At 45.8% G+C, this 26554-nt stretch overlaps 3 protein-coding genes and 1 long non-coding RNA gene across 5 annotated transcripts; 2 read left to right on the forward strand and 2 right to left on the reverse strand.

Moving 5' to 3' along the window:
• The first annotated feature begins 821 nt into the window (after positions 1 to 821).
• phyhd1 (phytanoyl-CoA dioxygenase domain containing 1) lies at positions 822 to 5360 on the forward strand. The gene is made up of 10 exons (XM_019872146.1): positions 822 to 943; positions 1502 to 1647; positions 2269 to 2366; positions 2433 to 2536; positions 2913 to 2975; positions 3892 to 3913; positions 4008 to 4136; positions 4201 to 4317; positions 4431 to 4557; positions 5052 to 5360. Exons 1-10 carry the CDS (start codon positions 911 to 913, stop codon positions 5098 to 5100), a joined length of 888 nt encoding a protein of 295 aa, XP_019727705.1. The 5' UTR covers positions 822 to 910; the 3' UTR covers positions 5101 to 5360.
• A 488-nt stretch (positions 5361 to 5848) lies between these two features.
• On the reverse strand, positions 5849 to 9685 carry dolk (dolichol kinase). 2 transcript variants are annotated; one of them, XM_019872141.1, is made up of 2 exons: positions 9503 to 9685; positions 5849 to 8467 (listed from the first exon to the last, which is right to left on the reverse strand). In XM_019872141.1, exon 2 carries the CDS (start codon positions 8396 to 8398, stop codon positions 6818 to 6820), a length of 1581 nt encoding a protein of 526 aa, XP_019727700.1. In that variant the 5' UTR covers positions 8399 to 8467; positions 9503 to 9685; the 3' UTR covers positions 5849 to 6817. The 2 variants fall into 2 exon arrangements, with proteins under 2 accessions (XP_019727700.1, XP_019727701.1); XM_019872142.1 differs by lacking the exon at positions 9503 to 9685 and adding an exon at positions 9374 to 9491.
• A 333-nt stretch (positions 9686 to 10018) lies between these two features.
• On the forward strand, positions 10019 to 24756 carry nup188 (nucleoporin 188). Its single transcript, XM_019872225.1, has 43 exons — positions 10019 to 10112; positions 10945 to 10999; positions 11273 to 11346; positions 11431 to 11515; positions 11593 to 11673; positions 11767 to 11811; positions 11899 to 11991; positions 12077 to 12196; positions 12276 to 12487; positions 12630 to 12744; positions 12836 to 13036; positions 13138 to 13218; positions 13783 to 13875; positions 13960 to 14079; positions 14806 to 14932; positions 15022 to 15180; positions 15259 to 15385; positions 15728 to 15815; positions 15892 to 15968; positions 16050 to 16164; positions 16237 to 16357; positions 16460 to 16526; positions 16689 to 16814; positions 16899 to 17139; positions 17917 to 18123; positions 18226 to 18395; positions 18479 to 18548; positions 18627 to 18694; positions 18924 to 19122; positions 19209 to 19286; positions 19355 to 19440; positions 20324 to 20460; positions 20712 to 20890; positions 20982 to 21182; positions 22451 to 22543; positions 22608 to 22760; positions 22840 to 22977; positions 23110 to 23184; positions 23454 to 23690; positions 23887 to 24018; positions 24090 to 24163; positions 24234 to 24363; positions 24445 to 24756. The coding sequence occupies exons 1-43, from the start codon at positions 10087 to 10089 to the stop codon at positions 24637 to 24639; spliced, it is 5271 nt and encodes a 1756-aa protein (XP_019727784.1). The 5' UTR covers positions 10019 to 10086; the 3' UTR covers positions 24640 to 24756.
• A 515-nt stretch (positions 24757 to 25271) lies between these two features.
• LOC109517201 (uncharacterized) lies at positions 25272 to 26083 on the reverse strand. Its single transcript, XR_002168502.1, has 2 exons — positions 25985 to 26083; positions 25272 to 25445 (listed from the first exon to the last, which is right to left on the reverse strand). It is a non-coding gene; the product is annotated as an uncharacterized LOC109517201 (long non-coding RNA).
• Between the last annotated feature and the right edge of the window lie 471 nt (positions 26084 to 26554).

The following is a 26554-nucleotide window of genomic DNA, read 5'->3' on the forward strand; positions in this document are numbered from 1 at the left end:
TTAAAGAGAACATTTACCTGACTCTTTCACCTTCTCTCTGGGACATGCATCCACTCATGGCCGACAACGAGGTTCTCTAATGCAAAATGTATTTTTGCGATGTAGGCATAGCTAACCTACCTGCATAATAACTCATTACATATTTAATAAGCATAATCACTGCCCCCAGACTGAGTTTATCTGCCCATGACATGATCAGCTAGGCTTCGAGAAGATCCAGAGCCATGTCAAAGCCAAAAGGTAAGCAGAGCTGCATTGAGTTTGTTGGATTGAAAGATTATGATTCACTCTTAGTGTATGATAAACGGGACATAATTGGTGAAGTTGACACCACAAACACATGGTTTAGTGTATGAAGTGCTGCCTCCATGAGTGAAAGTTTTTGTTTTTTTCACTAATTATGAAAGCCTCATCTAAACATGCTGATTTTAGCAGGACATTATTAAAACGTGGAAAGTTTCAAATGACCGGGAAACGTATTTTTTGTCAGTGCAGGGAAGCCATACTACAATTGTGAAGTTAATGTTTTTAGAATGTAATTTTAAATGTAACTTTAAAAAAATTCACATGCCTTGATTGATTGATTGTTGCACTTTTTGTACTATTGTGACACAATAAACTGTCTCGACACATTGGTGTTGTAGAGTTATTTTTGATGAATGTTATTAATCCTCCTTTTATATGCCAATGTTGGACACTCAGCGAAATCGCTTCTAGTTTTCAATATTGCTGCGGGAGAAAATCCAATTAGGACGAGCTGATTCAACGGGGTGTGATGACGTATGAGCGTGTCACGTTCCCGGAGGTCAGCCACTCCCCGTTCACTCGGGGAGCCAATCTACTCCCGTTGGTGGCTCCTCCTCCTCCAAGGCTGTATATTTGGGGGGCTTTTTTGAGTCGTGAAGACAATATGGACTTTATAAGCGACCGAGATGTGCAAAAGGTGAGCAATGCAACTTGCAGCTGCTGAATCAGTCGGAAAAGGTTTGCCGTGAATTTCGCTTCTTGAGTCTGATTACGTAAGCCGTTTACAGGCGCAGCAAAACAGCGCGGTGCGAATGCAACGCGGTGACTCGTGCGAATACTTGAATACTGGAAGTAGCATACTGTACTTTCTGTTGGCTTGTGAACTTTTGCGTACAGCACCAAATTTTAAACTTCCGGTCTACTTGCATTTAACAGATGGCACACAAATATAATAGGAAAATATTCTTGCACAATTGTATTGAACAAAATCATAATGACAAAAAAAGCAAAATAAGAATTATCTGCTGTATTTTGATGAACCTTCGATGAAAATATTGTGACCTTAGATTAAAAAATAATTTTGGGGGGATTTTGGGAGTTCAGTGTGATGATAAACATAGAATAGCAAATAAATCCTTTTTGAGGATTTTCCATGAAATATGTTTCAAAAGTCAATGAGATTTTTCTCAAATGTGAAAAACGAAATGAAAAGTTTGTGAAACTCACTACGCTGTCCTCTTTGTGTTTTTGGTAGTACTTGGAGGATGGCTACGTGGTCCTGGACGAGCTCCTGACACCTGATGAGTGTGACGAACTGCGTCAGAGGATGTCCGAGATTGTGGATGTGATGGATGTGCCGGCGCACTGCCGCACCACCTTCTCCACGTACCAATGGCTTCAGTGCTGGCAAGTAATCAAACACAAATATTTAGTTGCTGTGTTTAAGTCGATTTCTCAGCCATCTGTACAAGAGGTTTTTTTGTTTGTTTTTTTTACCTTTTAAAGTGGATTTCTGTTTCATGCCTTCCTTGATGTCACACTGCAGATGCACGTGCAGTATGCGGCCCACTTCTTTTACCCTTGTCACTTGTTGCTAGGCATAATTCAAAAGGACCGGGAAAGTCTTCAAGAACACAGTTTAAGGGTTACAAAAAATATATACATTACACACAATTTTTTTGAAATGGCATCATGCTCAACTTAAATTTGCTGTTTCACTGTTGCCAGGTAGAAATGGTGGGTCACAATTATTTGTGTCTCAAATGGCATTAAAAACTATTTCTGTTAAACAGTATCATATTCACTATTATAAAAAAAAGGGGGGTGGGGGCAGCCCACCCCCTATTACTACGCCATCTACTGGACGAGGTTTTGTACTGTTCTGGGTTCTTATTTTTTTTCAGCACTTGTTGCTAGGTTGAAATAGTGGGTCACAATCATTTGTGTCCCAGGGTATCAAAAGCATATTTTATTTCACCCCAAAACATTTTAAGTGTTTGTGTAAATGAACTGTCCGGTCAGCTGTTGTGCTTTTGACTTGCAGGGAAACGCCGACTATTTCATCACCAGCGGAGACAAGATCCGCTTTTTCTTCGAGAAGGGAGTTTTTGACGACAAAGGTCAGTCGGTATATTTTATTGTACAATTTAGGTAAAGCATCTTTTATTTTTCTGTTGCACCCGCAGGAGAATTTGTGGTGCCCAAGCATCGATCGCTCAATAAAGTGGGACATGCGCTACATGCCTTTGAACCTTTGTACACTAAAGTCACGCATTCAGCCAAAGTTCAGGTGAGACAGTAACTAAGCCTGAGAGTTCACACTTACCTTATGAAATGCACTCATACACACAAGTGAAGTTTATTTCACTCACCTACATAATTGAAACTAACAAAATTAACAATTTTTTATAAAATGACCGAAATAAAAACAAAAATCCCAAAAATAACAAACTACATTTTATGAAGACAGTAAGACACACACGCACACACACACACGCACATGTGAGTTTCTTTCCACTTCACATCCACAAGTGCAGAAAAATGCTTATGTGTATGAGAGCATTTAACTCGGGCTTGTAAAAGCGTTCGTTCCACTTGTTCATGTCACGTGTGAGACCATTTGAGTGTGTGAGAGGTTACTCACAGCATTGCCGTCTTCCTCTTAGGGTATAGCCAGGAAGCTTGGGCTGGTTCATCCGGTCATTCTGCAGAGCATGTACATCTTCAAGGTCAACCAACACAACATGCACCTGACACTCAAAAGACAAAACTGTATTTTCATGGAAACGACATCGAGGAATAGAGTTGTCATATTTGACTGATAAGGTTGCATTGTGGGAGTGGCTGACCCAACGGGTTTGTTTGTATTTGTGCAATGCTTTATTTTATTTATTCAAATATGTGTAGACAAACAGTATGTTACAAAATTTAACCATCACAATATTGATGAATGCTAATTTGATAGATATTTCAAACTTTTCCCATATTTTTAAATCCTACCTTATTATTGCTTATTTTTGAAAGAAAACTTTATTTAGTTTCATATAAGCTCAGTGTGTGTGTATATATATACACAGTAGACACATGCTGTTTTTTTTTTTGACAGATTTTAAAACATTCTCATTATATTTATAAAATTTACACACATACCCCCTAATTTTGCTTGATAACCTTATTTTTCATGCAGGCATGAATGCATGCAAAAGATTATCATTAAATATTACACTATTTTCAGCGCATCCATTTGCACAGAACAAATTTTTTTTTTTTTTGTTTTTGTCTATGAATCTACTGGTATGTATTTCACTCATTCAAATATGGGAGTATTTGTTTTGGGTTTTGTCCGGGTACTCCACTTTCCTCCCACGTTCCAAAAACATGCATGTCAGGTTGATTGAACGCTTTCAATTGTCCCTTGGTGTGATTGTGAGCATGAATGTTTGTTTTGTCTATGAGTGTATGTGTGCCCTGTGATTGGCTGGCAACCAGTTCAGGGTGTCCCCCGCCTACTGCCCGAAGACAGCTGGGAGAGGCTCCAGCACAACCGCCACCCTCGTGAGGATAAGCGGATGAGCAAATGGACTGATGGATGTTTTGTCATCTTTTTGATTTTTACAATATGATTTTTGTTTTCTCCCCCTCCAGCAACCTGGGATTGGCGGAGAAGGTCAGAACAAAGAAAAAATTGTTTCAACCAATATACAAGGCAAGCTATGACATATACTGTACTTCAGTGAATATTTGTTGTGTGTGCCCCCTAGTGACGCCACACCAGGACGCCACTTTCTTGTACACAGAGCCCCTGGGAAGGGTGATGGGCCTGTGGGTGGCCTTGGAGGATGCCACCGTCAACAACGGCTGCCTGTGGTTCCTCCCGGGCTCGCACAACAGTAAGCCAACATTTTATTAGGCACACCCACCACACAATCTAATCCTTTTCCTTCTCCCGTGCAGGCGGCGTGACTCGCCGGATGGTGAGGACGCCGCCGGGCACCTTCCCCCTGACGGACTTCATCGGTACGGAGCGGGACTATGATGGTGACAAGTTTATCCCCGTAGAAGTTAAAAAAGGTTCGTTGAAACTTATTTTAAGGAGATACACTGTGCTGAATGTCCAAGTTTCAAGGAAGGTTAATGTGGCAGAAATCAGGCAAGTAGACTTTTGATATTTACTGAATGTGTAGGTGGCGTGGTGCTGATCCACGGCCAAGTGGTGCACCGCAGCGCCGAGAACGTGTCGGAGGACTCGCGCCACGTGTACACCTTCCACCTCATGGAGGCCCACCACACCCGCTGGAGTCCAGACAACTGGTCAGACCCTCAAACACAAAGATGCGTAGTTTTCATGTAAATCACGGCTGATGGAGAGGCGCACAATTTCTCATCAGGGCAATGGTGAAATTTTTTTGTAACCTCCCAAAACTCTTCAAAAACACTGATGAAACTACATTATTCATATTTGACTAAAAACAGGAACTCCTGTTTTTGGCTCCTAACCCTGCTTCCCTCACCCATCCAAACAAAACCCCAAAATGAAACAGGGAAAAAGAAATCCGCAAATACGGGGAATATGCATGTGTCTGGGGGTCTGCTATAGTGGAGTAAACATGGTCACAATTTCCTCTGCCAAAATTCTGGAAAATGGCTTTTTTAGGGGGGGGCGGGAATTACTCAAGAGGCCACTCAGAATGTGGGTGCAGGCCGCATGCATTTGCCCATCCCTGATGTACGTAATTACCAACCACAGGAAAAAAAAAAAGTGACTATGATAAGATTGGTTCCGATTGTTCCCATTTTGCTTTCAGGCTGCAGCCCACAGAAGAACTTCCTTTCCCGCCTCTTTACACCAAATGAGGAACAGGATGATGGTTCGTTCCCAGCTTTTATGAAAACCATTTATACCAAGAAATGCATATGATTGGGGGGGGGCGGGGGGGTTAATGATTACCACGACTGATATTTGTACAAATGATAATTTATTTTCAAGTACTTTCACATGAATGGAAATGAAATTTCATCGGGTCCATCAATCGCACATCGTGATGCGCTCCTCATGCAACGCGACGTGATTTTAAAATACAGGAAATGAATAAAAATGCTGGGATGTTCTCGTACTCTCGGAGGAAAGATTCAATCAGGATTTGGGGGAGTTGAACCCTTTCATGCATCAATAATGATAACCTGTAACCTGATAACATGATAGGCTGTCCACTGTAGTGACCGCTGTACCTCAAAGGGTTAAAAAAAAAAAAGTGGCCACAAAAGAGAGCTTTAAAACGAATCATTAGAAAAGTATGAAGAGGTCCCGTTCAAATCCGCAAAAATGACTTCTGCTTTCCTTTCACATACAATATCACATGATGAAAGAAAAAAAAAAGCAGGGAGATGCTCACACATTCAAAGGAAACATTCAATTGTGGTCGTTTGAAAGGGGGGGGGGGGTTAACTCATTGAGAAAGTAAACCATTGAAGAGGAGCCATGAAACCTGCCAAAAGGTGACACGATTAGAAACGCAGAGACATCTTCATGTTCGAATTGAGGAACGTGAGCAAACATTCAATTGTGATCAAAACGTAGCTAAAAATGATCCGTGTTTTTTTGTTTCTCTCGAATAAATAACTGAAGAGGTTCTGTGAAACTTGCAAAAGTAAAGTGTGATTTTCTTTCACATGCAAGATTAAAAGAAGGATTCAATCGTGATCATTGGGAGGACGGGGAAGGTTTAGGAACACGTTTTTTAAATAACAAATACTGTAAGCGGTCCCATGAAAGCTGCATAAACGGCGTCTGCTTTCCGTTCATGCTCCCATCCACAACTCCCGCGAAACCCGTCGTCATGGCACGAACACGACTTAAGGCTCTGATGATGATTGCGAAGGAGAAACATAATCATAAATTACTCGCCATGTTTGAGAAAAATTGGGTCAAGTTTCACAATGAAGCCAAAATGCTCTGTGATCTTTACAGGTGAACTTACATGAATTGTACTTTCTGGATACTTTCAAACGTCCAACTGTTCAATGTCTTCCGTATTTAAAACATCGTTTACCTCAGCTCATCCATCCCATTGGAAAAAGATAGTGCCAGAAGTTTGACACAAAAGAATTGCTGCCGAGCAGTTCAGTTGTATTTCAGTTTGAGCAGCTGTTCGTTTTTCAACATTTATTCGAGTACATGTTTCTTTTGATTTACCTTTTATGTGTAATACATTTTCATTGCTTCGTTGCTTATGTGCTTTTTAAATTAAATTTCCCATTGTGTAAAGTTTCAAACTGTGCATAATTCTACAATGGCTTACAAGAATATAGTCGTCTCATTTGTTTTTTTTACTTGCTGTAAAAAGTTTGAGAGCCACTGCTGGAGTGCATTTTAGTTCCATTCTGAAATATCAACCCAAAGTGTCATATCCCGAACATTATCTGAGTAATTCATTTAAAATAATGTTCTGAAAGGTAATTCGTAGGCATGACATCCGCCCCGCTTGCGCTTTTTCCATCGATTTGCCACGATTTTGAGTTTTGCTGACTGTGTCTATTGTGCCGTTCGCTGCCAGCCGCTCTTGTCGTCCTGTCAGAGCGTGAGCAGGATGAGCAGGTAGAGCGGCAGCAGCAGGTTGTCAATCTGCGACGTGTACGCCTCCAGCATGGCCACCAGCGCCACCGAGCCCAGAATCCAAGAGTAGGCACCGTTAAGATTGACGCCCACATCGAAAATCAACAGCACGGCCACGCCGATGATCTGAGCCAAGACCGACGTGGCCGTGCCCTCCATGGTCTTCTTGGTGCCGGGCCATCGGATCTCGCCCAGCGTGCTTCCAAACACCGACGCCGCCGTGTCGCCGACGCCCACCGCCAGCACGCCGGCATAGGGCACCAAACCGCCCGCCCCGGGGAGCGTCCCCTTGGGTGCGCACGCCCCCGGGAAGAGCCAGATGGGCAGCGCCATGCCCAGCAGGAGGTAGATGTGGGTGAGGATGAGCGGGCCCGAATCGCGTTCATCCAAGAACAAGGTCAGCAGGTGGCGGAGAGGTTGGCCGAGCGGCTTGATCCGAAAGTAACGCACGTACTCCAGGAAGATGAAGATAGCCAGGCAGCCCGCCGATGCCACATGGAGCAGCTGGCGGTCGTACAGGAGTCCCGGGACGAAGGTGGCCACCACGATGACGTGGAAGTACTTACGCACCACCGTGGAGGCCTGGTGCTTCTTGGAGCCGGCACGGCGCTGGTAGTTCTGGTGCAGGACCACGCAGGTGGCGGCCAAGCACAGCGCCGCCCAGTACGCCACAAGTCCCAGGCGGCACCGGTTGAAGGTGACAAAGTCCCACAGCCACATGATGGGATGGCGTCCAATGAAGAGCGCGAGCCACGGCATGAGGATACCCAGGCCGAGCACGGCCGTCATGGTGTGGAAGAAGAGCGACGACACCCACGTCTCAGACTCCATGAAGCAGAAGAGCAGCGCGAAGACCACGCCCAGCAGGAGTGAGCCCACCACCAGCACAGGCAACAGGTAGTGGACCGGGTCTCCCCCCTTGGCCTCGGCCCAGCTCAGCGAGCGCTTGACGAGCTGGTTGACCACCAGGCTGATGCCGCCCACCACCAGCAGCGCCTCGCCGGGCGTGAAGCAGCGTGGCAGTAGGTAGAGCACAATGAGGCTGAGGTACACGAAAATTAGCAGCACCTCCAACACCTCGATCACCTCCGATACTGTCAGAGTCTGCTTGGCGGTGTACAAAATGGCACTGGCTGAGAGGCCGGCTACCACGCAGGTGTTAGTGGGCACCGGTCTCGTAATGCCAAGCGCGATTAGCGACAGGAAGAGTGCCAGGACCATGCCACTCACCGTCACCACCATGGTGAAGCGCTCCAGGTGGACGCTGCCCGCCGAGGCACACTTGGCCCGCAGCACCAGACCCAGGAGCGGCATCACCATCGAGGCCGGGACGATGCCGCTGTTGGCGGCGGGGCGGAACTGGAAAACGGCGCCACCCGACTTGAGCAGACGGTCCCATTTGTGCTGCACGTAGAAGGCCTGGATGAGCAGTGCCACGGCACACCACGAGTGCTGGTTCCACAGCGCCGCGTGGACGCACAGAACCACTGCTGACACCACCAAGGACTCCACCAGAACCGGATTGATGTGGGTGGTCATCGCCGCAGACGGGATTGTGATCAACAAAGGCCGCCTTCTGTCACTTCTTCATGTGGGCCAGATCTCCCTCTGAAAAAAGGTTGGTGTGAAGTTGAAACACAAGAGTTAAACTCAAGGCCCATGTGATCTGACCCATCACAGTACTGTATGAAGCCCGCAAAACCAAATAAAGTGTGCCTACTTGGGCTGCCACTATCAAATAGTTTCCGAATTGAATCGTCTGCGATTAATCGAGTAATCAGATTTTTTTTTTAAAAAATGACCACGTGCAGCTGCAGTGTCGGTATTTTTATCCAATTGGATCGCTATCCTTGCATTTCCCTCTCGGCCTGGCCTGATGATTGACGTGTGTGTCAGCGAATGAGTGTGTAGAGTGGAGTGGGGTGTGCGACTGATATAACCTAACAGCGTGGAAAAATGATCACTGCTTCAACTTTTTGTTCATGATAGAATTATTCAAGTTATTTAATTAATCGTTGCCCACTTTATGTTTCTTTTTTAATTCATTTTGGAGGAATAGTTGAACTGAAATAGTTTTTTTTCCATATTACAGCTTTTCCTGTCCCATTATATGGTTTAAATTACATGACAACAACAGAGAGTTGGAATCCGATCGGATAAAAAAAAAAAAAAAAACATCCTCATAAACATTGTGGGAGCTGTGCAGCCAATGCTACCAAATGAAGAGAATATATTTGGTTACAAATTACTCCAATTTAGGATGTAAATGTAGACCAGCGGAAAAGGCCTTTGCTTGTCCCCTGACTGCTCACCACTGCATAAATCACTGCTTCCTGGGTGAACCTTAACACACTCACATTTACACGCGTATTCACGCACGTTGCACAACATCCTTTTATTGCTGTGGGGGGTTGCAAGTTGTGCGTTAACCCCTTTAGCCCCAGGAGGTGTCAGACGTGCTATTTTCGTCAAGAATGGCAAAAAAGCAACATTTTCAGGATATTTATGACTTACAAGTGAGATTTTCAGAGATGTTGAATGATACCAACACCGCGCTATCCTCAACGCTACAATGCAAATAATAAACATCGAAACAATCGTCATCAGCACTGAGGATGCACAGAGAGATAGAATAATACGTACCGCGTTATTGTGTTGTCATGTGGACGGAGGAAGTGGGAGGGCGGCTTGCTTTGTATCCTTTGTCAGAGATCGTTCGTCTCCCAACCAGTAGTAGGCTGCCATGTTTTGACAGCCAAGTCACGTGGTAGCACGACTTTTCATTGCTTCATTTTATTTAGTTATTTTTCAAAATGAAATTCTGATAGTTGGATGTAGTTTCTAATTTAGTAAATAATATTTTGTAAATATATAAGAAAATGTAAATAATAAGCACCGGTATAATTTTTATTGGATCGCCGTCCACAAGATGGCGGCAGTACAACACCTCGAGGACATTTTTTGACAGGCCCGAACTTCAGTTCTAAATGATTTAAAAAAAAAAGTGAATCAGGTGTGGTGGAGTAGGGAGAGATCTAAAACGGGTAGGTTATAGCTATCGAGGAACCGGAGTTACCTACCCCTGAGCGAGAAGGTACGGATCTGACGTTATTATATTGCTGTCCACTGAGTGGCGGTCAAGCAGTACAACTTCACCAACATGACGAAGAAGTCGAGCATCCGCGTGACGACATAGCATACTGACCAATCATAGCGCAGCGTCGAAGATGGCGGAATCGATGATGAGCTTCAGGTTTGCCATGAGCCACAAACTTAATCTAACTTTCCTCGTTTGACTGCTATGCTATTTGAAAATTTTAAATAAAATAAGCGACGTTTGTGTAGAAGTTCTTAGCTCACCAGACCGCCATTCGATAGCATATTTCCCTGTTCGGCCGCGTCCTTGCCATCTTTTTACGGCTCTGAGCGCCACGCTAAGTTAGCTTAGCAACAGTGCTAACAGTTAAACCGTTTGAATGTCTAGGTGGCGTGGAGTTTCTTTGAAAAGCTTACGGCAGTTCCGCGTTTCGGTGCTTATACACCCCATAGTCGCCACGGAACGCACGAGTTGAGCTAAAATAACGTTGAGCATTGAATATTTATTCAGAGGCCACGGAACGCACGAGTTGAGCTTGTGGGCTAAAATAACGTTGAGCATTGAATATTTATTCAGACGTCAAATAAAAATGCCACATTTAAAGCCATTCAGTATTATTTCTCAAGACACACGTTAAACTGAAGGGCTGTTCAGAATCATTCATACAATCAGTACTTTCCGAGCACTGTATATCGTGGACATTAAAGTTCACTCATCAGTTAAATGTGAAAAAAGAAAAAAATATCACTGTTACATACGTCACCCATTGCTCTCGCAACAATGTTGTGAAAGCAACTGTTCACCTCTGTCATAAATACTGAAACATTCAATAAATTATAATATATAATATTTTCTTTAAATGAGTGTATTTTACAAAACCCCTGTCTCTGCTAAAGTAAATGATACCTCAGTTTGTATTGTATTTACACAATGTGTACCGGGATGTGATGGCTTCATGTTAATGATGTCCCCCTTTCTCCCCCCATAGGAGCTCTCGAGAGTTATGGACCATTCTCCTGGGACGTTCTGCGCTGAGAGAGCCAGTATGATTTTATTTTATTTTTCACACGTCCTAGCGGTTAGGGACTAACCTAAGTGATAAATTCCAATTGAATGCATATGTCGGATAGTTTGATGATATGACTGTTTACAATCACTGTTGCTACCCCTGAAACTGAATACACACTGCATATTTAAACACTAAAATGTTCAACCAAACCATATGATTTAATGTACTGAAAGTCCGCATGTGTCAACAATGGACACAATGGATGCATGCACATACAAAAGATGGACATACCTAATGTTCTCTGAAGGCCCAGATAGAATCGGAGCTGGAAACACACTGGGAGCGACTGCATCAAGGCCTGAGCTACTACAAGCCACCCAGGTATGCTTGGTAGATTCCCCCCCCACCCCCCTTGATGATTTCAAACAGTAAAGGAAAGAAATAACTGCAATTGTACTCGTCTAGCTCTGCCTCGGCCAGCAAAGTGAAAGAGAAGAAAGATGTTGCAGAGCCGCTGAAGGATTTTGGTCTCAGGCTCAGTAAGCTACTGGTAAGATTTTGTGAAAAGCACTTGATGAGCTCTTTGTCAGTTTTTTTGAACATGTGCAATGTGTTGTATAATGGCAGGGCCTGGATGAGTTGCAGAGTGTGCAGCTGCTACAGTGCTACCTGCAGGAGGACTACAGAGGAACCCGTGATTCTTTAAAGGTGAGCTCTCGCTGCAGGTTGTGGTTATTGTTAAATGGAGACACGGGAGGACTCGAGTGATGTTTACATTATTCATCCTTTGTATGTGTGCAGGTTGTGCTAAAAGACGAGCGGCAAAGTCAAGCATTGCTGCTCAAGGTCAGTAAATATCTGCTGTTCCTTTAAAAAAAAAAAAAAAATCTTTATTTAAACCAAGTGTGTGTGTGTCTATGTTCGTGTCCACAGGTAGCGGACTATTACTACGAGGAGCGCATGTGTCTTCTCCGCTGCGTCCTCCTGTTGCTGACATATTTCCAAGATGAGCGACATCCCTACAGGGTTAGAAAACCACCCCGCCCCAAAAACGTGTGATTCTCTGGTCCTTGTTTGGTTTCGTAACATGCCTTTTGCTCTCCTTGGCAAGGCCGAATATTCAAACTGCATCAATAAGCTGGAGAAGGACCTGGTCAGCGGCTACCAGGCTCAGTTCCAAAGCCTCTTCAAAGCCGAGGCACCCACGTGGGAAACCCACGGGAACCTCATGGTGATGCTCCGCCGCACGCCCGACGGGGGAAAGGGGGCTGAAAAGACGGCGCATTAAACATTTTGTTGCCGTCCCTCAGACGGAGCGGCAGGTATCACGCTGGTTCCTGCAGTGCCTGCGCGAGCAATCGCTGCTGCTGGAGATTGTCTTCCTATACTACGCCTACTTCGAGATGAACCCGGCCGACTTGCTGGCCTTCACCAAGATGTTCAAGGAGCAGGGCTTCGGTCTGCGGCAAACCAACAGGCACCTGGTGGACAAGAGCATGGACGCGCTGGTCGATCGCATTGGGTCAGAACACTTTGATTTGTTTGTTGATTAAAATAATACACTGCATACCCCTGTTAATGACAATGTACACTATATTGTTCCCTGTATCGAAAGTGAGCTCATGTTGACATTTTTGTTTTTTTCCTTCCCTGGTGCAATGCAGCTACTTGAGCTCTCTCATCCTGGTGGAGGGCATGGATGTAGACTTCCTTCACAAGTGTGCACTGGAGGACTGCACAGAGCAGCATCAGTTTTCCAGTGTTCCCGACATTGTCAAGGTTTGACTATGGCCACAAAATTAGTGGTACCACCTCTTTAATTGGAGTTCATTAAATGTCTGTTTCTGTCTTACTGCCTTCCCTCTCTCAGGAGATGGACCAGCTACTGTTGACCTTGGGGGACATCCCCCACCATGGACCGGTGCTTTTAGCCTGGGTCCTGCTGCGCCACACGCTCAGACCTGAAGAGTCCAACCCTGTGGTTCGGAGGATCGGCAGCACCGCCTTGCAGCTGGAGGTCTTCAAGTACCTTGCTACCATGCTGAAAGGCCTGGGAGTTTCGGGGAATAATGTAATGCAGTGCCAACCTGATCAACTTTGGTGTTATCTGTGTCCTCTTTGGGTAAAAGAACTTTTTTTTTTTTTTTTTTTTTTTTTTAATCTCCACCGCAGTGCACAGCAAGCACAGCCAAGATGTGCGTCTACGGCCTATTGTCATTCGTCATCACATCTTTCGAAGAAGAAAGCCTACAGGTATGTTCGCTATCTTCACATAGCATTCTCGCCCGTGTTCGTCCCCACATTTTTCATACTATTAATCAGCATATCCTCATAGACAGACTGAGTGACTAGGTAAGTATCTCAGGGGCCGCTCTTTCCTGGCTCATATTGTATCTATAAAATTGATCATCATCGGACATCTGTCTTCCTTTTTCCGTGGTGTTCCTCAAGGGTCATTCTCAGCGCTTTTTTTTTTTTTTTTTTTTTTGTGAACACAAAAAAGGGGTATCTGCAAATTTGAGGCTATCTCATTCTGTATGACTTTCATGCAGTTGACCTCGAGATTTAGTCTTCATTTAATGCTGACAGTCCAGATGAAATAAGCGTAGTGGGTAATTGCTTGTCGACAAGTAATGGCTGGATACCTCACAACTTGATTCAGTTGAATGTGACAAAAACTGAAGTATTTATTTGTGATCCTGGACAACTTGTATTGTTAAAACTTAAAGTTAAAACTTGTTTAGGGTCAAACTATGTGAAGCACTTTGTGAAAAATAAAATACACTTACCTGCTCATATATTTTTGACCCCTCGCAGACTGGCACCGCAGGGTCGCAGAGCTCCCACCTGATTGATGCCGCCTGCGAGGTCCTCTCTGCACCCAGCCTGGCTGAAGTCTTCTGGGAAATGGTGGGGACCGAATTACATCATTAAAGGGACTCGCGGGAATAATTGTCCAATAATTGCCTAAATTTTGTTGGAATCCTTTCACAGAAGCCCAACATGGGTTTAGGAATGATCCTTGACAGCGCCGTCGGGATGTTCCCTCACAAGATCGCACCGCTTTTACAGCTCCTCACTGCGCTGCTGTCTAACAAGTTCACTGTTAAGAAGGTAAAATGCTCACACCGGGATTTTGTCATTAAACTTTATTTGTAGAATTTTTACAGAAAACAAAATTGAGTAAATTTTGGAATTCTAGCTGCTATTTGCGGCAAGTGATAACCGGGGGAGGACACTCTGTAAGTTATAATTTTTAAGGAATAAAAAAGTTAAGAAATTGAATACTATGCATCAGATCTTTGTACTTATCTTAACTCTTAATACATTTCTAAATATTTAAAAAGTGTGTTAATTTTGCATTTATGTGGCATTGTGAGTGATATATTAAAAACTTAAGTGCAGAATACATTTTTGGCAAAAGTGAAAAAGTTATTGTGGTGGCTGTTAGTAGATGTGATTGGCATTTATCAATTTGTAAAAATACCAAAAATAGTTGTTTTTTTCCATTTTGCAATTACACACCATTGTGTACAATTTTAAGAACATTTTAAAAATGTAACTCATCTTTGAATACGGCTCATATGTAAAACAAAAATGCAGAAACAGTTTAGGGTGAAAACTATTGCACATGCAATATTTTCATTTTATTTTTGATACATCTGCAGGAATATCAAAACAATGTTAGATTTTGTCAATATGGAAAATGAAGTGGCGGATTAGGGATTGGAAGTATTTAATCTATTTTGGAATATTTCTGTAACAAAGCAAAAGGTGGGAGGTGAACAAACTGCAACAGACCTGCTCCAAAAAGCCGTGCTGTTACTTCCTGTGTGGCAGGTGTACAACTTTTTGGATAAGATGTCCTTCTACACGCAAGTTTACAAGCATAAGCCAAATGACATCATCGCCAAGGAGGACGAGACATTATGGAGGAGACAGACTCCCAAACTTCTTTACCCGCTCAGTTCGTTCATTTGAATTTATACTCTCTGAAGCAACCCCCCCACCCCCAAGAAGTGCAACACTATAAAAAGATTTGGTCTTCACATCCAGGTACGGGCCAGACCAACCTGTGGATGCCGCAAGGCATTCTGGGCCAGGTGATGATTGGCAGCGAGCAGGGTTACGTGGTGCGCTGGGACTACTCGTACAGCTCCTGGACGCTGTTCACGTGCGAGGTGGAGATGCTGCTCCATGTTGTGTCCACCGCAGGTACACCTTTATCGCTTCAGTCTGACAGTATTTCTGTACCCCCCGCCCCCGCTCATGCGTTCCACCACTGACGTGTAGATGTCATGGCGCACTGCGCCCGAGCCAAGCCCATCTTGGACCTGGTGCACAAGATCATCAGCACCGACTGGACCGTTTCGGACTGTCTGCTGCCCCTCACGTCACGCATCTACATGCTGCTGCAGAGGTAAAACTCGCACACACAAAAGTGCTTTTTCAAAATTAGATGTACTGTCAATGCTGTGAGAAATACTTTTTTTGTCTTAGAAATTATTTTTTGCTTCAATATTCACATGACTACAAAAACATTACCATCAAAGACGAAATTTAGTCGTCGTAATGATGCAGTGAATTTAACAACTAAGTCATAATGTACATCCATTTTATTGGGGAAAAGTTTCATCAATAGTCCATTTTATTTTGTTCTCTAAAACACATTCTTAGAAGTTATTATTGCCCTCCATAAATGCATTTGTGCATATGGTCACTTTTGTACTGTTTTTTTTTTTTTTTTTCATCAATATGTCAGGTTATCGTCAGTCATCAACCCTCCGGTGGACGTGATCGCCTCGTGCGTCAACTGCCTGTCGACGCTGGCCGCCAGGATGCCCGGCAAGGTGCAAACGCTTCACCCCTGTCGCAGAGTGCCGCGTGTTGCCGCACTCTCTTCATTTTTATTCTTTGTCTTTTCAGGTGTGGTCCAGCCTGCAGCGCACGGGTTTCCTCCCGTTCTCCTCCAACCCCGTGAGCAGCATGGCCCAGTGTGTCAGGTGCCGTCCTGTCTCATATGAACGGCTCGAGCGCCAGGCAGGACCACTCTTTTCAATTCTCGTCGTCATGTGTCCCGACAGCGCGGAGGGCATGAAAGCAGGAAACTACGGCAACCTGCTGGTCCAGATTGAGCAGCCCAGAGGGGAGTACGCCGTGACCATGGCATTCCTCAAGTTGGTCACCACCCTGGTCAAGGTGAGTCGCGCTTGTTGTCACCAGCTACGCACAAACGAGTCCCGCCCTGAATGACACTCGTGTTGCTTTCAGGGTCAGCTGGGCAGCACTCAGAACAAAGGACTCATTCCCTGCGTGCTGCTGGTGCTGAAGGAGATGCTGCCCACCTACCACAAGTGGCGCTACAATGCCTACGGCGTCCGAGAGAGGATCGGTGAGCTGCCGCGTTTCAGCGCATGGTGCGTTTTTTTTTTTTTTCTTTTCCCTTTTTCTGTGGTAAGTCAACTCCCAGCATATCCCCTCTGTCCTGCTATAGGCTGTCTCATTTTGGAGCTCATCCACGCCATCCTTAACTTGAGTCCAGAGGGGGAGGACCAGGGCAGGTATGACATCACGTTGCGAGCTGGTTGGGAAGCATTTTGCTGTGTTGTCTTTTATTCATTTATTTTCTTTCTTTTACCAAGACTTGATTGACCAAGTGGGACAAGTGTTCTATCCAGATGCACATCCTCCTCCGAATAGATTTAAATTTTTATTTTTTACAGCATGCCAACCTTGCAGTCGCTCTGCATCTATAGCCTGGCCAACACAGAGGCCGGGCAGGCCGTGGTCCACATCATGGCAGTCGGCGTGGACAAGATCGACATGGTTCTGGCCGCTCAGCCCAGCAGGTCCGCAACAACTCATCAGCAACGATTTTCGTCTCCTCAAACAATAATCAGCGACTGACTGCATCTCATGTCGCCTCCGTATAGCTGCGGCTCCGAGGGTCCGGGCCAGGTCCTGATCCAGATGGTCAAGCTGGCCTTCTCGGTCACCAACAACACCATCCGCCTCAAGCCGCCTTCTGATGCGGTGTCTCCTCTGGAGCAGGCCCTGACACAGCATGGCGGCCACGGCAACAACCTAGTAGTCGTGCTCGCTAAATACATTTACCACAAGCACGACCCAGCACTGCCCAGACTCGCCATCCAGCTCCTCAAGCGCCTTGCCACAGTAAGTTGTCATCTTTTTTTTTTTTTTTTGAAAACTACACTCCATCCTGGCCTCGACTATAAATGAATCACCTCCATCATGGCTAAAGAAAGATAACATCATGAAACGAAACTGCAGTTGTCGCCTTGTGTAGGCGTAAAAAAGCAGGATTACACTGTCCGGTCATACTGCAATTATCATTCTGTATAACTGTCACAATACAAAACACGATACGTTTTTCGCAGTTAATGGGGACCAGAAACCCCTGCGAAAGGTGAAAAACCGCAAAGTAGGATCACGGGAGGAATCCACTTGTGCTCTCACTGGTCGATGTCTCACCAGGAACCAGTCACGCGGCTTGTAAGAGTGCCCGTGGCTTGTACAGTACAGGCATGTACGAAGCCTCTGAGTCAACTCATCTCTCTGCATGTCTTGCAGATAAAAACCCCTCTCGCACATCAACATGAAACAATACACCTTTCTGCGATATAGCTGCAGTTTTTCTCATTTTCTTTTTTTTTGATTTATTAATTTTTGTGCGAATACAGTCATTTGGGAAAAGCCGCGAGGCACTGAAGCCGCAAAACGTGCAACGTGACGTGGCGAGGGATTACCATGTATTGCTTTTACTCATACATGTTCATGATCTTAATCAAAACCGGTTTTGATTCATATACACTACAACACTCTGCGCTTCTGGTTAGGCGCAATCTGCCCTTCACTTATCACACGTGTAATGACAATATAGTCAAATTCTATTCTCATTATCTGATGCGTGCACACCTCTCGTCCCGCCAGGTGGCCCCCATGTCCGTCTACGCCTGCTTGGGCAGCGACGCGGCCGCCATCCGCGACGCTTTCCTCACGCGCCTGCACAGCAGAACGGAAGACATGAGGATCAAGGTGATGATCCTGGAATTCCTGACGGTCGCCGTGGAAACGCAGCCGGGACTCATCGAGCTCTTCCTCAACCTGGAGGTGAAAGACGGCAACAGTGGCTCCAAGGTTGGTGGTAGTTGTGTGCAGACCTTTGTCACCCCAAAGGTCAAACACTCTTCTGGTGGGGGATGTCATGGTGAAGCTTTGCCCGTCTTTGTGTCCCCGCAGGAGTTCCTGCTGGGCGAGTGGAGCTGCCTGCATGTGGTGCTGGACCTGATCGACTCCAAGCAGCAGGGCAAATACTGGTGCCCCCCACTGCTCCACCGTGCCGCCCTGGCCTTCCTGCTGGCGCTGTGGCAGGACCGCCGAGACAGCGCCATCTCCGTCCTGCGCACCAAGTAAAAAAGTGGCACCTCACGCGGTTTCAAGATGGGGAAAATTTCGAGAATCACCTGACTTTTTTTTTTTTGTGGAAACACAGAGACAGGTTTTGGGAGAATTTAACCACACCCCTTTTCGGAACGCTGGCGCCGCCTTCAGATAACACTGAGGTATGCATTTTCTGCATTCACACAATCAATTGGCAAACGGAAGATGCAACCTAACAAATTGGACACGTGCCCCCACAGCCTTGTGTTCTGGAAACATGCGCTTTTGTCATGAAAATCGTCGGCCTGGAGATCTTTTATGTCCACAGGTAAGTTTCAAATAAATAAATACAACTCAAGTTCTACTTCTTCCATTCATAACTTTGCTGCTGTGAATTGGGAATTTCTCCATTGCGAGACGAATAAAGGTTTTCTTATCTTATCTTAAACACATTAACGATGGAAAGGACTTGTGGGTTTTTGGGCGTGGGCGCGGAGGGGGTTGATCTCTCACAATCGCTGGTCTGAATTGAACTTGCCTGTGCATGTGCGCTACAGTGGCTCGCTGGAGCTGTCGCTGAAGGACGGCCTGCAGAGGTTCGCCAACGCGCGGCATTACGAGTACTGGTCTCAGTACGTCAAGTCGCTGGTGTGCCACGCGGCGGCCATGGAGGACGAGGGCGTGTGCTACTTCCCCGAGCAGACGCACATGCTGATCCTGGCCTGGCGGATGCTTCTCATCCTCGCGACCACCCACGTGCGTATCCCGACTCATTTCTGAGGGTTATTGCCATTCCCAATTATCCTAAACATTTATTTTCATCTATTTCTTTATTTTCTCAGTCCGACGTGATGCAGCTGACTGACAACCAGACGAAGCTGAAGCTTTTTATGGATGTGCTGGATGCCACCAAAGCCGCCGTAAGTTGCAAGCATTTCGGCCCTCCCCGTTGCTCTGCCCGCTCAGATCCGCCTTCTTTGCCCCTCAGCTGACCAGACCCACGTCTGTGGCGTGTCTCCGCCTCGGCTCCATGACGGCCACGCTGCTCCTCATCCTTCTCAAGCAGTGGAGAAGGTACAAAAGGGTTGGAGGAGGGGTAATTGTCGTGGTTTGAGAACAGGGTAGTTTTTTAAAATGTATTTATTTTTATGACATTTCGTTTTTTAAATGCAGTTTTTAGAGCAGGTTTGTTTTTAATTTTTGAATTCTTTTAGTTTAGTTATTCGTTTTAGATTTTGTTTTTTTTAATGTATGAAGCAGTTGTCAAGTGCTTGATAAAAGGTCACTAAATGACTAAATATTGTGCAATAAACTACAATTCTCAAAATTGTTTGATGACCTTCTGTAGAAATGTACAGCAGTACGGAATTAAATACACTTCACATGAAAGCCGAAAGCTCAACTATGACATTAATTACAATACAATATCACAACAGGTGCAGCTGAATCAAACCGCTTTACAGCAACATAAAATAACAAAATACGGTAATATAACAACATAACACATGGACAGTCATGCAATCATAACTATTCATGCATACGCCTTGTTGTTGACAAAGGTAAAAATGTTTGCTGTAGTTAGTTTATGATTTCGTTTCAGTCAGTTTTCTTTTTTTTTTTTTTAGAAAAACTTTTTTTACTTCATTCACGGAAAAAAAAAAATCAGTTTATTTTGTTAGTCTTTGTCAGCTATGTTGAGGACCAAAACTGCTGCAAATAACAAACATCTCTTCTTCTTGGTGTTACATTGACAAAGCAAAAAGTGTGCTATCCAAATTTTAAAATAGTTACGTTCAATTTTGATAGCACATAACTAAATATTTACTTTTTTTTTCACACTTGATGGGAGGGCAGACAATCCAGAGAGATGCAACTATTGTGGAAAAAGTCCATTTTGTATCATGTCCACCTGGAAGGCTTTGGTCTTAGCTCATTTCTCATCGTTCCTCCTCTCCAGCGTGGTGGCGACCGCTCCCGACATCCTGTTGCCGCTTTCGCTCATGCTGGAGTGCGTTCTACAAGTCGACCAGCAGATGATGGACAGGACCAAAGCCAAAATCCTGTCGGCGCTCATCTCCGTGCTGCAGATCCAAGGTATGAGAGGCGCAACGTTTTCTTGTTTTGGACCAAATTTACTTCCCCAACTACACCTCTAAAACATCATGTGTGTATTTCTCCTTTAAAAAAAAAAAATTTTTGCTTGAATCACTTATTCAACATTTTAACATGCACGTTTTGAGAGTCTGCCAAATGTGTCACGAAAACAGCAAACATATACCGAGAAAAGAGAAACGTGTTCAAAAATCCCTGAGAAAACATTTTGTGGTGTCAAAAATGTGGCCCAGGTGGCGAGGTGTCGCAGCTGCCCCAGCTGCTGTTGTGTGTGTGCGAGACGGTGAAAGACGAAGCGTTGTCGCTGAGGGACAGCACTCGTCATCTGCAACACTCGGGGGAACCAATGAAGGACGATGACAGCATGGAGACCGACGTCCCCCGCGGCCCCCACAAAGACCAGAAGGATGGGGTGAGTCCACTTCATCCATCCATCCATTCATTCATCTGGCCAAGCTGGCATGTTTTCCCACCATGCTTTTTTTTTTTTTTTGGTCCCTAAGGTGTGCGTGCTGGCGCTGCACCTGGCCAAGGAGCTGTGCCGCACCGACGAGGACGGCGAGCATTGGGTGGCCGTGATGCGGAAGGTTCCAGTGCTGCCGTCTGTGCTCACCGCCATGGAACTCAGTCTGCGCTCCAAACAGAACCTCTACTTCACCGAGGCCGCCTTGCACCTGCTGCTTACACTGGCCCGCACGCCGCAGGTCAGCTAAGCGCCAAAAATACCAGCTCCTCAAATCTCATGCCTTATATAGACCGGTGGTGGTCAACCCGCGGCTCGCGAGCCGCATGCGGCTCTTTGGCTGGGTCAATGCGGCTCCCGGGCTTTCACACCACAAGCAACGGAAACGCCTCGGCGGCGGCACTGCCATTCAAACAACGGAGCTAAATACACAGAATGTACTACGTTAGCCTATCATCAATCCCGTTACTTGATTGACATACAGGGCAACCAGTCAGATGACTGAATCGCCACTAATGCGCAAACCACGGCGCTAAGTGCTAAAGCGCTAAGCTAGTCAGTGAATTCCCTCAGATTTTAAGGCAGGGGTGCGAAATACGTCGATAGCAATTGACCGGGAGCCAGCGGACTGGTCCCAAGTCAACCGCGAGGGGTGGGAGGAGGAAATGGGGGGTTGGGGGTGTTTGTGTCTTTCGGTTTCGTTCATGTTCGGGCCGTTGCTCATCAGGCCGTGCGTGCATATGTGTGCGAGTGCATGGTTGGGCACCCGCGTGCGTGTGTATACGCTTGCACGTGTGCGATCGGGTCGATTGTGGGAGGTTGGTCGCTTCAAAAGTCGATCTTTGGGCAAAAAAGCGTGCGTGTGTGTGAGAGAATGTGTGTGAGTGAGTGAACGCGCGCGAGGATGGGATGCGGTGATGCTTATGTGTGTCCATGTGTATGATGTGGCTCTTTGCAGGAACATGGTCAAAAATTGTCTCTTAGTGTAAGACTGGTTGGGCACCCCTGCTACACACGGTAGTTTTTTTGGAGCTAAAAACGCCTTACGATACATGGTCGTTTTTTTTTTTGGCCCAAAATGCCCTACTATACATGGCCCTTTTTCTGAGCCAAAAACGCCTTACTATACATGGTCGTTTTTTCGGCCCAAAACGCCTTACTATACATGGTCATTTTTTTTCGGCTAAAAACGCCTTACTATACAAGGTCGTTTTTTTTTGGCAAAAAACGCCTGACGATACATGGTCGTTTTTTTCGGCCAAAAACGACTTACTATACATGGTCGTTTTTTTGGGCTAAAAACGCCTTATGTTTTTCCATTTTTTAGAACACGTTAATCTCATCAAATAAATACTCCATTTATAGTAAATACCATAATATCATATCTTCGGCCTCTATTGTGTATTCATGTGTTTAATCCACTTGATTCATTTCAGTTTTCCCACCCTGCTTCACTCCATACATCTGTCCAAATGTGGATTTCTGAAAGCCAAGCATTTGTTCCTCCAGGGTGCAGCAGCTGTTGCCGGAGCAGGAGTCATCCAAACAATATGTCTTCCTCTCCTCAGTGTCTATGAAGTCTGGAACAACTGCACGTCACAGGTACTTGGTTTGTTTTTGTTGTAATCTTGGCCTGTGGTGTGAAATGGCGCCCTCTCCTGAGCAGAGTTTCAGCCGTAAATCTCAAGACTGCGCGTGCTGGCCTGGTGTCTACCGCCTGTGTGTGTCCTTGATGGAGAGTCTGCTCAAGACTCTGCGCTACAACTTCATCAACGAGGCGCTTGACTTTGTGGGTGTGCACCAGGAGCGCATCCTGCAGGTACGGCACCGCAGAATTTTATTTTATTTTTTCCGTTCAACACGACTGTCGCACTAACTTGTCGCCTCCTCTCACTCAGTGTCTGAACGCCGTGCGCACCGTGCAGAGTCTGGCGTGTCTGGACGAGGCCGACCACACCGTCGGCTTCCTGCTGCAGCTCTCCAGCTTCTCCGAAGAGTGGCAGTTCCACCTGCCCAAGCTGCTCCAGGATGTCCAGGCAAGTCCCGGAGGAATCCAGTCCGACACGACTCATTAAGGGGGAACGCAAGGCAAAATGTTCCTTGTGCCCACACCAGTCTAGACATTTTGTTCGAATTAATATTGCTGAAACGTGTGAATGTGCTTTCAGGTGAATCTGTGCTACCTGTGTCAGACTTGCACGTACCTGCTGCACAGCAAGAAGATGCTGCACCACTACCTCCAGGTGACCACCACATCCTACCTGTAGCTAGCAGACCTCTGAGCTCCGTTTGAGTCTTGTCAGCATAGCAGTGGAAGCGGAGGCTGTGATGGCAAATATTTTGTCCAAGCGGAAGCACACGGTCCAAACAATAGAGTCTTGGGGCCACATTGGTGAACTGATGCAAAATGCTAAAGATGGGCCGACAGAAATGTCTTGATCAACCTTTAAACAAACTGCTACTTTAACACGGACGCTTTTCAAACATTAAGTGCACATTTTCCTCCTTCAAGGCGAAAAATGGCGAGTCGTTGCCCCCCGGCCCCCTCCCCAGGACGCAGCGCCCCCCGCAAACGCCGTCCAAGGAGTTGCAGGCATCCACTTCCGGGGCGTCGGGTCGATGCGAGCGGGACGAAGTAGAGCAGAAGGCCGTGTTGGCCGTGCAGTGCGCCCTGCTCAAAATCCTCAGCAAGACGCTCGCCAGCCTGCAACATTTCACTCCCGATTGCTGCCAAATCATACTGGATCAGGTAAAGATTTGTCAGCACATATATTTTTTAAGTTTTTCTCTTTACTAACTATAGGTTGAAACCCTTACCCTAGTTGAACACTCTGCTTTGAATCCTTAATCCGATGAAAGGGGAAGAATACCAGCGTTTTCGTTGACAATAGTAACACCTTGGTGTCTGTGTTTTTGTCTTGCCCTCTCAATCGCTGTGGACGCAGTGCATGGATCTGTCGCCGTACCGCACGCTGTTTGCTTTGAGCTTCACGGCCCCAGCCTTTGATCCAGACGTGTCTCCGTCCTTCGGGACCTTGCTCGCCACGGTCAACGTGGCGCTCAGCATGCTCACCGAGGTACTGCCAACACACATGCGCCCTTCTGGGAAGGCATGCATGACGTGACAACTTTGTTAACGTTGTGTCAGATGGAGAAGAAGAAGGAGGCGGCCTCGCTCAGCATTGTCTCTCTCGCCTCCTCTGAGGAGATCCAGGCTCTTAAGTGAGTAGTTTATGCCGGCGACACGACCTTTGTGCGTGGATGTCCTAAACATGTGTGTTCTGTTCTTGAGGTCCCTGCTGATGTTCACCATGGAGAACTGCTTCTACGTGTTGGTGTCACAGGCATTGCGCTGCCTCAAAGACACGGCCATCTCACCGCGAGACAAGCAGCGGCTCAAGCAGGAACTCAGCTCTGAGCTGGTAAGGGCTGTTTTCAACATGGTTTTTATCAAGATTTTTAGGTTTCTTATTTTTAATATAGGTTTGTTTGTTTTTTTACAGAGCACTCTCCTGTCCAGCCTGTCGCGTCACTTCCGCCGCGGCTCGCCGTCGTCCCCGGCGGGCATCAGCGGTGTGGCAATCCTGCCGTGCCCGCCGCAAGCCAAGCCGACCACACCGGGCTCCAAGGGAGCCCATGAGGGCCAGGAGCCCATCATCCAACTGGTGCAGGCCTTCGTGCGACTGGTGCAGAGATGAACGAAATATTGCCGCCACAATAAACGTGTTAAATTGAAAAGGCAATGCAACATTTTTCAACAAGGCCTAGTTTTATAGGCTGCGACATTGGACAGCTTTCATTTGTTACATCTTATTTTGTACTTAATTGCTAATAAAGATATTTCTGGACACATTTCAAACTTTTTTTTAAAACTGCATTCAGTAAATCATACAAATATACAGCTCCCGTCTCATAAGTTCATCATAAAAAAAGGAGAAGATAACTATTTACAAATGTAAAGGAAAACACACATGTCGAGGAGCAGGAGTTCCCTCCCCCTGACTTAACCCAGGAGTAAGGGAACAATGGTTCCTCGACAGCCGATCCTGCCTGTTTTAGGTGCCTCCCCTACTCCAACACACCTGAGTCAATTGTTCATGATCGTTTCAGGCCTCAACAGCGGGGTTCTCAAACTCCGCTCCTTTGGAAAACAAGCAGGAAAGCCACCATTAAGGACCGGAGGTGGAGACCCTTGTTCTACAGAGCTTGCTGAGCAGCTGAGCAACAAGCTCTGTAGAACAAGGGTCTCTAACTCCGGTCCTCGATGGTGGCTTTCCTGCTTGTTTTCCAAAGGAGCAGAGGCCTGAAATGATCATGAACAATTGACTCGGGGTGGGTAGGATTAGGGTGGCACCTAAAAGGGGCAGGATATTGCTCTCGAGGAACAGGAGTCCCCTACCCCTAGGTGAAGGTGACAGCTGGACAGGAACATGAAGCAGGATCACTCACTGCTCGTCTGAGGAGAACCCATCAGCACCCCCTATTGGCCATTTACAGGCACTTCCTGAAAAGGAAGGAAACACATGTTCACTAACGCTGTGTAAACAACAAAAGAAGGAAAATCATGCAAAGCCTCAAAGTTAAACATTTTGGATATGTTGAGTGATACCATGCTTTTAAATGTCAGCAGCGTCGCAGGGGAAAAACCGAGTTTGAAAAAAGTCACCCACTCACCCCTTTTTTTGGGAGGTGGCATTTTTCTGGGTGAGAAAATAGTCCAAATGTTGTGAGCACAGCTTTTGACATTTGGCCCCATTTAGCTTCAAGCAAGCTAAGAGTATGCGCATGAATTCAGCAGCCGATTCTTCACAGGCGTGTCATTGCCATGACTCTGCATGATGTCACCCATGCAAAAAGGCTGCATGCATCACGCACGTTTTACCTTGTGCTCCAGTCGGGCCTTGCGGGCCAAAGAGGTAACAGTGATTTCTCTAACGTTATGGGAAGGGGGAATAAAAATAAAATCACAACAAAACACCAGTTGGTATCAATCAAGTGCCCACAGTGGTGTGCATCTATTTCGTGTGTTTGTGTAGAACTCACCTCTAAGTTTCCGCGGGCTTTCTTTAAGACACCATGCGTGAGAGAGACTGCATGAACAAACAAAAACGCATAAGCATCACGCAAAAAATACACACATACGCCCTTGCGTATCCGAAAAAAAAAGGCGTTTTTAGCCGAAAAAAGCGACCATGTATAGTAAGGCGTTTTTAGCGCAAAAAACGACCATGTATAGTCAGGCGTTTTTAGCCTAAAAAAACAAGCATGTATATTAAGGCGTTTTCAGCCGCAAAAAACGACCATGTATAGTAAGGCGTTTTTAGCCCAAAAAAACGACCATGTATAGTAAGGCGTTTTTAGCGCAAAAAACGACCATGTATAGTCAGGCGTTTTTAGCCTAAAAAAACAAGCATGTATATTAAGGCGTTTTCAGCCGCAAAAAACGACCATGTATAGTAAGGCGTTTTTAGCCCAAAAAAACGACCATGTATATTAAGGCATTTTTAGCCGAAAAAAACAAGCATGTATAGTAAGGCGTTTTTAGCCGAAAAAAGCGACCAAGTATAGTCAGGCGTTCTTAGCACAAAAAACGACCATGTATAGTAAGGCGTT

This window comes from Hippocampus comes, unplaced genomic scaffold, assembly GCF_001891065.2.
Source record: "Hippocampus comes isolate QL1 unplaced genomic scaffold, H_comes_QL1_v1.1 scaffold260, whole genome shotgun sequence".
Lineage (NCBI taxonomy): Eukaryota > Metazoa > Chordata > Actinopteri > Syngnathiformes > Syngnathidae > Hippocampus > Hippocampus comes.